The sequence below is a fragment of the Dermochelys coriacea genome, chromosome 2, assembly GCF_009764565.3.
Source record: "Dermochelys coriacea isolate rDerCor1 chromosome 2, rDerCor1.pri.v4, whole genome shotgun sequence".
Classification (NCBI taxonomy): domain Eukaryota; kingdom Metazoa; phylum Chordata; order Testudines; family Dermochelyidae; genus Dermochelys; species Dermochelys coriacea.
The window spans coordinates 214,674,390-214,686,021 of record NC_050069.1 but is presented as its reverse complement, the minus strand read 5'-3'; the positions used below and the strand labels follow the sequence as shown (position 1 = coordinate 214,686,021).

The 11,632-nt window shown below is 38.4% G+C and overlaps 1 protein-coding gene across 1 annotated transcript; it reads right to left on the bottom strand.

Moving 5' to 3' along the window:
- Positions 1-692: 692 nt before the first annotated feature.
- On the bottom strand, positions 693-10,314 carry AGR3 (anterior gradient 3, protein disulphide isomerase family member). The gene is made up of 7 exons (XM_038392303.1): positions 10,209-10,314; positions 6,306-6,369; positions 4,866-4,918; positions 4,144-4,220; positions 3,910-3,973; positions 1,628-1,711; positions 693-742 (listed from the first exon to the last, which is right to left on the bottom strand). Exons 1-7 carry the CDS (start codon positions 10,312-10,314, stop codon positions 693-695), a joined length of 498 nt encoding a protein of 165 aa, XP_038248231.1.
- Positions 10,315-11,632: the final 1,318 nt, after the last annotated feature.

The window sequence follows — 11,632 nt, the reverse complement described above, 5'->3', positions numbered from 1 at the left end:
CTTCCTTCTACCCCATTGCATTAGTTTATTTTCCTCTAAGTTAAAGGCTTTTTATTTAGGTTTTGCTGAATTTTACCTGACAGAGCCCATACTGTGCACTTAGCTGCATTCGTTGTATATTCAGCATCAAAGTATATGTTCTGCTTTTGACAATCACAGTCATACAGAAGAATGTTGGACACAAAGACGAGCCACTCCTACACTGCTAACTGACCTTCTTTTGAAAAGTTACAATGAACATATTATCCTTTTCTGCTCCAACCTCTCTAGGAAATGTCTTCTGATCTGATCCTCTCATCAGAGGTTATTAACTGGCGTAGGCTACCAAGCATCAGATGGAATGGATTACAACTTCTGGTCAAGCTTTACTGGACCAGATTTGAATCAGTGACCTAGAATTCAAAGATTTTTTTGCATCTTTTTACCATTCCCCTGAATTTATCTCTGCAGCTAAGATTTTACATGTTTTAAATATTTCCGTTCATCCTTTCTAAACATTCAATTCACTTTCAAAAGGGTAATATATACCTGGAAATATATTTTTTTCATATGAAATTCTGTGTACCACAATTGATTGCTATAAGGTTTAAATGCTAATACAGACAAATCAGCTAATGAGTATATTTCAGACATTCAGGGGTTTCTTGTACCACTTCACCTCGTAGAGGTTATGGTGATTTCACTGCCACAAGTTACAGTTCGGTCTGAATGAGGCGTAATGCTTTCTTCATGTTCTCTATCACTGGAAGAAGAATAAACCACAAATTAAAAAATTATTTGAAGTACATTTCTATCTGAAAATAAAATCTCAATTTATTAAAATGTTTCGCCTATGAATTAATTGATGTATATTGGGGCACAAAATATATTGTAGATCTTCTATTGTGGGATTTTTGGCACCCTTTACTGAAACTGAGGGGTGTAGAGTTTCATGGTTCATCACTACTAAGAACTTGATAAGCTCCATTTCATCACTTTTCACTTCCTTTCATTTTTCATATTTTAAAACTGTTACTCAACAGTAAATCTTATAATCATACTTGAAGAGCTAACGTACAAATCAATGGTCTTCACTACATCTAATATTCTATTGGGGTAAGAAAAATGCATTCTGATAGATGCTGTGACATGAAAGGGACAAGGTCAACTTGAAAAATTACTTTTCTGTCTGACAATGAGTAATCCTAGGTTGTACCTAAGTAACTCTAAATTTAAAAAGTTGGCGGAAAAATATTTTCTCAATCTTTTTCCCTAGGCTGTTTACTTTGTGCATTTGACAGCCCTTTTGTGGGTAGTAATTTTCACTGTTTCAGTTACACCCTGGTCCTGTAAACTTTTGCGCACATACTTAACTTGATTCACATGAGTAGTCCTACTAATTTCAGTGGGAGTATTTGTTTACTTAAGTGCTTTGCTGGATCAGGACCATAGTGTTTGACCTCTTGCAGGATCATGCGCCTAATCATATTTTTATAGACTCTTTTAAAGAATTTCCCTAGGTATTTTTGGGGTGGGGAGCAGGAAAGACAATGAAATGCTGTCTGATCTTCAAGCACAGGTCAATGGGTAGGGTATATCTCATTGGTCACAGTGTGAAACGCAAAACATTCACAATGTGGATACTTACAGAATGGTATGTCTTGTGGTTCGTAAGTATAGAGTCGATTAGAGTATCTTCCTGTGATATCAGCTCTTACTGTGAGAGAGGGGTCTGAAAAAGTAGACATATTATACAATTATCCCATTGCATTCACGATAACAGCATCTTCAATATCTACTGGTTGTGAATATGAGGCTGAGTCAACTTAAATATGATTTTGGAGGATACTAATTTGGAGCAAATGGAATAATTACATTCTTTCCCACCCAGAGTTCTTATTACACTGATACTTACTGAACGAGTGAGATACTTATTTTAAATATTATGTATTAATTGCTAAATAGGACTATATGTTATGTTCACCAGCATGTATATTCTATTGCATGTTTAAAGGAAAATATCACAAAAGGAGGCTAGTCTGACTGAATATATATTCAGTACGGCTGTCAAGCAATTAAAAAAGTAATTGCGATTAATCGTGATTAAAAAATTGTCATTAATCGCACAATTAATGACATGTTAATAATAGAATACCATTTATTTAAATAATTGTTGATGTTTTCTACATTTTAAAATATATTCATTTCAGTTACAACATAGAATACAAACAAGTTGGTTTACATTTGCAGGAGATAATTCTGCCAGCTTCTTGTTTACAATGTCACTTGAAAGTGAGAACAGGTGTTTGCTTGGCACTATCGTAGCTGATGTTGTAAGACATTTCAATGCCAGATGTGCTAAAGATTCATATGTTCCTTCATGCTTTAACCATCATGTTTGAAAATAATGACTATAGGGACCTGTCAACAATACCTCTCATCCCCCATCTCTCGTCCCCCACATGGGGCTTACAGCAGCTGTAAGGGCTGGCACTTAGAAAGAGAGGGACCAGGATTGATGGTGGTGGTGGTGGTGGTGTCAAACACTCACTTACATAATTTCCCCATTTATAACCCCTTGAGCAGCCCTGGGATTGCATTGCAGCTTCAGAGCATTCCTTCCCCCATGTGGCATTGGATTCAATTCTTTTTGGGATCAGCTGGCCTGGTGCAAATCTGAGTTATATTGCAGGCTGACATATCCCTTTTTACCAGCCTAGTGAAGAGTGCATTAAAAATACACACTGCACCCACCATGAGACTATTTGCAGGGACATACTATTACAATGCTGTATGGACAATTTATTAGACATTCATGGAGATATCTTTCCAGTTAGGCAACTCAGTAAACTCCTCCTCTTGCCACACTTGCCAATAGCTGAGACTCTGCTTGGTTTTGGAGGGTCTGGGGAATATGTATATAACATTGATTTCTTTTGTGGACAGATCTGTGGCAAGCAGCCTGGGTAGACTGATTTTAAATCCAAGTTGTTTAAATCATTTTTCCCCCCATAGCTTGTGGATCTCTTCCCCTTCTGCACCATCTGCCAGTGCTACACCTTTCATTTATTATCCCCTTTACAGTATGTGGAAACATTGGCCCCTGCCGTCTCCCTTACCCCAGGGGCCCAAGGATTCTACACAAAGTGGCGATGTTTTGACAATGTCATACCATGTTCAAGCTCATCCCAGGAGTGGGAAGAGCCTCTGGGAATGGAATTCTAAGATTGAAGGGGGGACTCGAACCCAAACTACTTTCACATACACTTCACCCCCAGCTCTCACCTATCCCTTACTCCTCTAGTCTGCTGGAGGAGATGAGCCTTGCTCTCTGTGTGCGTATGCGTATCTGTCTGTCCGTGCTGCCCCCTGCTAGAGGGGATATTTAGTTTAGAGAAGGGAAGAATGAGGGAGTATCTAATAAGTCTTCAGATATGTAAAAGGCTGTTATAAAGAGGAGGAGGATCTGTTTTTCTCCATGTCTGCTGAAGGTAGGACAAGAAGTAATAGGCTTAGTCTGCAGCAAGAGAGATTTAGATATTAAGGAAAGCGTTCTAACTATGAGGGTAGTCAAGCTCTGGAATAGGCTTCCAAGGAAGGTTGTGGAGTCCCCATCATTGGAGTTTTTAAAGAACAGGTTAGACAAACACCTGTCAGGGATTATCTCGGCATATTTAATCCTGCCTCAGCACAGGTGGATGGACTAGGTGATTTCTCGAGATCCCTTCAGGTCCTACATTTTTATGGTTCTGTGTGATGCCTGTATGTCCTTGAAGAAGCAAAGGTTTGGTAAATACCATTCTAACTCAAAAATTAACAAATAAAAATGTTAAATATCTTGTATATCATGAGGAAGAAAATTCCTATAATACATACATACTATTGAAATAAGGTTTCATTTTTAAAGAAGAAGATACATATTGTGCATACCTACAAACATGATTCGAGGTACATATTGCCCATCAGGTGACAAGTTCTTATCGGTGGTTTCATGCTGGCAGGAAAATTAAAAGCAAATTATTAAATATTAATTCGCACTTTGTGAAACTAGCGTCTGTGCTTGAAATATATGATAGGAGCATATGAAGCCATGGTAGATAATGCTAAAGTGACAACATATGCTGAAATGCATCAATTTAAAATGTTTAATATATATCTCCTTACCATGAGATTTAGCATGATGAAGTTATTTTGAGCCATTTCTTGTATTTCCTCATTTTCTGAAAAAACCTTCTTCAGTGCTAGAAAAGATGTGATGGTTTTAAAAGCTGCTCTCAATCACTGTTTCCAAAATCTGTTTTTCCTTCTACACTGTGGCAACATATGCACGAGACTTTCATGCTTTGCTTTCTCCACATTTTTAATGAGACAGGTCACAGATCTATCACCACATTTTGGTTTCGTCCTGTGTCAGGACAACCTTCAGCTATACAAATGGAAGCTTTCTCCTGTTTATTTCTGAAGCCAGAGCTTGACAAAAGTGTATTATTCTCTGAAAATTCTTCTTCGGTCAATTTCAGCAGTCATGCCCCAGTCTCCTTCTCTGGTTACCAGTTCAGGAGAAAAGAACAATATTAAATCTGTTCAGTGAGTGAGGAGTAAATTCATGCATCTTAATTTAAACCATCTAATGCTGCATCAGGCTTTGCAGAACAGCTTTGTAAGGTATTTTTTTATGTTCTCTGTTGTAAAAGATGAGGTTTGTAAGCAGCCTGTTTTCATATGTACTTTTTGAAGATACTTTCTATTGATTATGCAGCACATCTAAGAAAGTGATTCAGTGTTACAGATAACTATAGTAAGGGGCCATATAACAATCTAGATATTGGCGGATATATGTTCTAAAAATCCTCAAATTAATTTAACAATCAGACAATTGAAATTACCTTGGCAGTATTGACAGTCCTCCAGATGATGAATGACCATCAGTGGTTTGTTACTTTAATAACAATAAAAAATTACATAATTAGATCATCTGATGAGTATTCAAGTGACTCTAATTTTACAAACAGGCTCGGATATGCAACTGCTGTTGTATATTATGTTACACCAAAGTAATAACTAGACTGAGGCATTGGGAAGAATGGAGCATATTTCTGAGCTTAGGGATAAGAGTGTCATGTAACTCCTTCATAAAAAGGAATGCAACAAAATAGAGGAGCAAGATATATTCTAAACTAAGAGGTTCTCAGCTTGGAGACTGCAGAGAATCATCTTTTTATTATTGCTTAATATACAGTTCCAGAAAGGCTTACAAAGAGAATCTTTCTCCAGTCCTGTAGCCCAGTCTTGTGGTCACTTACTATTGAGTCAAAATGTCCTGGGTCTGGTTTTCTACAAGTTTTTTTTTCCATCAAAAAAATCTATATTTGATTAAACTGCCCTTCCCTTGAAAATTGTCTATGAAAAGTTTCACTGAAAAATTGGGGGAGGTGGAAGTGTTGAGCAGCTGTGGCATTGGCTTACCTTTTTTCCCAAATGAAAAATGTTAATGAGCTTTAAAAAATTAGATCCATTTTCAACATTTTTGGGGAAAACGGAAAAAGTCATTAAAAAACCCAAATCTGTGAGACATTTATTTTTTAAATTTTTTTGGACCACATCTCGTCCTCAGCACAGCGCTTGTCACTATGTGTTTTGCCACTGCAGTCAATGGTAGGATTTTGATCTGTGCTTTCACCAGGGTATGCATCAGATTAGTTGCCCCTTCTTTTAAAACTGAGTTGGTAGGTTGGCCTGGGATTCTGCTTTGTTGATGTAGAAAGAAGTGGGTTCGGAGGAGCGACTTGGAGGAGAGTGAGGTGTACAGGAATCCTCAAGTGGACTTCCTGCTGAATCTCAAAGTGATGCTTATTCAAGAACTCATTCTGGACGAGTTGTGAACAGTGGCGAACTGCCCATGTATTTAATACTATAAGCCAAAGGGGAAAGCGTTGAGGTTACAGTTAATGCAATAGAATATTGTCCCAGGTTCTATTACTGGCTCACGCTGTTGTGGTGAAGCTGAGGAATTAATCAGAGATAAATACCATCATCATCAAAAAGTCTGTTTACTTTCTGATAAGATATTTATCCTGTGGCAATTTTTATTCCATAGCACATGCGTAAATGCCAACATCTTGTCTAACTGTGCTTGATGCAGTAAGCCACAGTGTGATTACCAAAAAGATGTTGCTTTTATTTATAGAATTACATTTTTGTTTTGTTACAAGATGCTTTCTAGATTAGCTAGAGTGGGATTTTTTATTTTGCTTTGTTTGTTTATAGTACTTTGACTATATAGTTCAGCTGACTTGACAATTTTATCTTTTCTAAATGTTCTTTACCTTTTTCTTGCTTGAAAAAGCCCTTCTTCATAAGTTTGCACCCAAGTAATATCATCTCCCCAGCCTGTAATCACAATGGAGGGATTAACCAACAGAGTCTTGAAAATAATTTATGTTTTGTGCATTTATCAAAATCTTGCACAGAGATAAGATTTTTTTATCCAATGCCTTCAAAACTCCATATAGATATTAAGTCTCTCAACTTTTGCGTATTACACTAATTTTACAGATAAGTAAACTTAGGCACAGAGGACCAGGGAACAGATTTACAAAAGTATTCAAGTTTCTAAAGAGGCAAATAGATACCAAGTTGGCATTTCAAAAATGCCTAGGCAGGTTAGTTGCCAAACTTAAGCACTTCGTAAATTCCACTAGGTGCCTGCCTATCTTCATCTGTTCCCAAGTCCCTGAGTCTGGCTGATCTGCATTTGGTGCAGAATCTGAAGTCAGAGGGCAAAAGTAGGATGAAAAAAGAGTTCCCAACCCTCATAGTTGTGGAGAAAAGTTTGAAAATCTGACCCCCTAAAATTTCAAATACCAGAAGACAAAAGGATTCCAAAATCAATATTTAGATTAAAAATTATAAGTTGTTTTTAAATCTCATAATTTTTGGTCCTGAATCATGATTTTTGAACATTAGGAGTTGGCAACACTGTGTTTGTATATGCAGTCTTTAAGAAGAATTAATATTAAAAATATTTCCAGATGAATTTCCAGCCTCTCCACTCATCCCCACCTAGTCACTTTCTGGTTTTGAGGAGGGTATTGTCGAATTGATTCATGTGCCAAATCAGATCACCAGTGTTTAGGTTCTTGTTTAATAGGGTCAGACTCCTTAACAATGTTACTTCCCTACTAAGGCTGTAGTGGGAGCACTATTGCTACAAGGGTTGAACACCAATTGAGAAGGCATTTGGAACCAGCTGAAGATTCTGCCTGATTCTTCTCAGCTGAGTATCTTGGTCAATATCAACCATGTAGGATCTTGTAGTAAAGCTCCACCTAGTGACAACAGCCAATATTGTTCAATCTCTTTCCTTACCCAGTCTTGTCAGTATTTGTCTTCAGTGAGATTTGGGCTGCATTCTATTGGGTTAAAGAGGAAAGCCTGAGATGTTTTAAATCTGGTATCTCTTGGCCTCCTATCATTTATAAGGAGAACCATTTAGGTTAACAATGTATCTCTCAGGTTGGTAATATTATTCTGATCTGTTTGACCAATAAGCAGCCGAGCTTGGCATGATTCAGTGACTGAAGTAGGGGGTTGTCTTATAGCTCAGAAGAGCTAATATAAGGCCTTTTTATTGCAGTAGAGATTTCTTAGAAATCTGGACTGCTGGAAAGAGCAATATATTCCCTTTTGAGTTCTGGGGGCTGCAAGTTACGTGCTTAAACTTATACTGTGTTTCAGAAGCTTGGAATTCAGAGCAAGCAAGCTGTGACATGCTGTCTATGACTATTTCTTCCACATTTCCAAAATAAGGAGCGATACCTTATGCTGCAAAACTCAAATGATTCTAGCTTCCATTTTCAATCATGTCCTATGCTGGAGTGACCTATTAGTGCTTAGTCCTGGCACTTTTTTAAAGCCTTGCTTGTCAAGGACTGCAGGACTTCAGTATGAAGAAGGCCAATGGCATTTTAGGCTGTATAAGTTGGGGGCATTGCCAGCAGATCGAGGGACGTGATCGTTCCCCTTTATTCAACATTGGTGAGGCCTCATCTGGAGTACTGTGTCCAGTTTTGGGCTCCACGCTACAAGAAGGATGTGAAAAAATTGGAAAGCATCCAGCAGAGGGCAACAAAAATGATTAGGGGACTGGAACACATGACTTATGAGGAGAGGCTGAGGGAACTGGGATTGTTTAGTCTGTGGAAGAGAAGAATGAGGGGGGATTTGATAGCTGTGTTCAACTACCTGAAGGGGGGTTCCAAAGAGGATGGATCTAGACTGTTCTCAGTGGTAGCAGATGACAGAACAAGGAGTAATGGTCTCAAGTTGCAGTGGGGAAGATTTAGATTGGATATTAGGAAAAACTTTTTCATGAGGAGGGTGGTGAAGCACTGGAATGTGTTACCTAGGAAGGTACCTCCTTCCTTAGAAATTTTTAAGGTCAAGCTTGACAAAGCCCTGGCTGGGATGATTTAGTTGGGGATTGGTCCTGCTTTGAGCAGGGGGTTGAACTAGATGACCTCCTGACGTCCCTTCCAACCCTGATATTCTATGATTCTATGATTGCAATAGGTTATAAGACCTTCAGCTACAGAGAGTTCCCCTCTCTTTGCATGGAAGTTCCCCTCTCTTTGCATGTGTGAGCCCTCAGGGGTAATTGGGATTAGATGGGAATTATGTGGTACATGTGCCTTGTGCTAATTTTCTTTGTGTGGGATGAATTTTGCCAAGTGTGAGTTATGGGTAGTTGAGGACTACAGAGTTCTTAAACATTACATGATAGGGAGAGGCAGGGGAAGTATCTGCAGATTATGCAAAGTAAGTCATATTATCCAAATTCCACAAATGGAGATGGAGAAGTGGCAAGGACCTTGCAGAACTCCTAAACTACTCCTGTGCCCATATTCTTAAGGAATATGCAGAGAAAATCATTACATTTAAAGTTAAAGACTAGTTAACATTAAAGTTGAAAATGTTGCATAACAAGGAACTTCTTAAAAGTGTGAAAATGAACAGCTAAGGGACAGGAGATAGATATGTGAGCATCCTCATTGGTCAGTCTCTAAATGTGCTTCTGTTCTTTAAAAATAATTAAGCAAAAATAGTTTGTGTGTGTGTATGTGAAGTCTATGTGATTTCCATGTCAAATGTGTCAAGTTGGGTTATTTATTTCTACTACATCATTATTAATAATAAGTTCTGCAGGCCAAATGAGGCTGTGATGTGCCACACAAGGCAGGGCAGGTTGAGTGAATTAACCTGATAGGCTGCAACTGAGGGAGAGACAGAGCTTGAAAGGCTGATTGAAGGTGGAACCAGCTAAGAAGGAATAGGCAGGCAGGGCTGGTATAAAGCCAGGAAGTTCGCACCAGAAAGTTGCTGCAGGGGAAGTGGTCTGCGGTCATTCCCTGGGAGAAGGAAGTTTGGGCTGATACACCTAGAGAATGGGGAGGCTAGAGGATGAGAGCAAAGAAATAGGAAGGAGGCCAGGGATACGGCAGCAGGGTCTGGATGCAAACAGACCATAGGTGCTGGATATAGACTGCCTGACCTGGCACCTGGAGTAGTAGGTCGGACCAGGTTCCTCTACCAGCCACTGGGATAGTAGCATAAACTGGGCAGTGGAACCAAAGACTCCCTGGGACAGATGCCCAAGGGGACTCTGATACCCTGGAATGGGAAGACTGTACAGAGACCTGGCTGGAGGGCTAAATCATGAAGAAGGAATACCCTGAATTCCAGACAGAGACCATGGGGTGAGGAAAGGTACGCCAGAGAAGAGTGGAGCTAATTCCCAGAGCAGCCAGGAGGAGGCGCCCTAGTGGTGAGTGGACTCTGTGAGAGACGCCCTCCGTGCTATCTGTACAACTCCATTGTTTCATTCGTTTGTGTAGGCATAACTTATTGAAACTGTGTAAATTATTTCATTGCACAAGACGAAACAGAGCCTTACTCACCGTTAGGTCTGCTGGTTTTGCAGAGCTGAAAGGAATAAAAATCAGTAAGGGTGAGGGGTGGGAAAGAAAACTGATATGAGTGAATGCACACAAGGGGTAGATCAGTTGAATAACAAAGTGTTCTTTTTACATATTCCTTTTCAGAGAAAATAAACATACTTAAATAAACATCATATTCTATCAAATGTCTTAAAATAGAAGATTATATTGAATTTAAACATGTGGCTGCATTTTATATTAACTAAACAATTAAATAAAGTGAACATACTGTACCTCTCGACAGTGTCTGGGGAGCTCTTTTTTCCTTTCTGATTGCCATCGCGAGGTTGGAAGAGACTGCGATTAGCAGGAGTGACAAAGCCAATGCTGAATGCATCATTATTTCTTTAAGAAAGCCCCTTTCAATGCAGCCGTGAAACTGGAAAATGAAGCAACCTTTTTAGTTGGGTGGGTTCATTACAAGTTGCCATCTGGAAGATGATTTTAATAGCATTCTAATAATCGACACCAGAAGGACTGTTTTGTTTGTTTCTGGAAACAGTGGACTTGCTTGATGACAATAGTCCAGCGTCCAGGTGGCCTACCCTAGATATGTAAGCATACTGCAAATTTGTCAGAAATATATCTGGAGAACAATATAGAGTTACTACTATAGTTTTGAACAGTGAAAAATGAATCAGTTTCACTTTAATTTCTAGTCAATTTCACATTCCAGTTGTCATGCACTAGTCCAATATTATAATTATTGGGTTGAAAACATGGAAGGACAATGCTTCTGGGGTTATGTTTTCCTTTCCCCAAATTGTGTTGTTGGAATTAATAATAATAATAATAGTAATAATTAATAAAACCTAATGGCATGGGAACATTTCTACTGACAGTAGGTTTTCTGCTCCAACTTTCGTTGATGATGTCCCTTCCAAAAAAGTTAGCTGAAATTACAAAAAGTTTGTCTTCTGGTAGACTCCAGTGTAACACTGGAGAAACATCAGGAAGCAATTTCCCAGAAAACAAACAAATATTTTTGCAATTTAAAATTACAAAGTGAAAAACACATTTATAATTACATTTTTAAAAAATTGCTTTTAATAATGAGAAAACATCAGTGCTTCCACTGAGAAAAGTATTTGAAAGTTTGAGTGTTGGTCTGACCTTTGTCCAAAATATCTAAATATCTTAACTCAGAAAATGTCATAGAAATTGCTGTATTTTATGGGTACTTGTGTGTATTCAGGGCAAAATTTATATGAGAATAGCCACTCCTGAAACATTATGATTTCTGATTAGAAGTGAGACGAGAAAAATCTGTGCAAACAGGATTTTTTTTTTAAATCAAACACTTTTGAACCTAGTTAGAATTTCTGTTTTAAAAAAATGGTGCTTCCCCCCCCTCTGGTATGGTCCAATCATTGCTATGTATTGTATCTCCAAAGTCCTATGTGTTGTTTGAATGTTATTGGCAAAGTATGCAGTGTCATGGAACTGCATGCTGCAGAAGAGAAAATTGAAACTCTGTATGGGCTCACTATCACTTGTGATGCTAATTTTAGTGGCAGCGCTTTATACATAATAACACAATCTGTTGAGAATAATAATAAACAAAATTTTTCTCGTTCCTGCTACAAATCCAGTTCCCACTATAAATAAATCAGAGGCCTAACTCCTCCCCACCCTGGTATTTATTTAAGTTAAACACC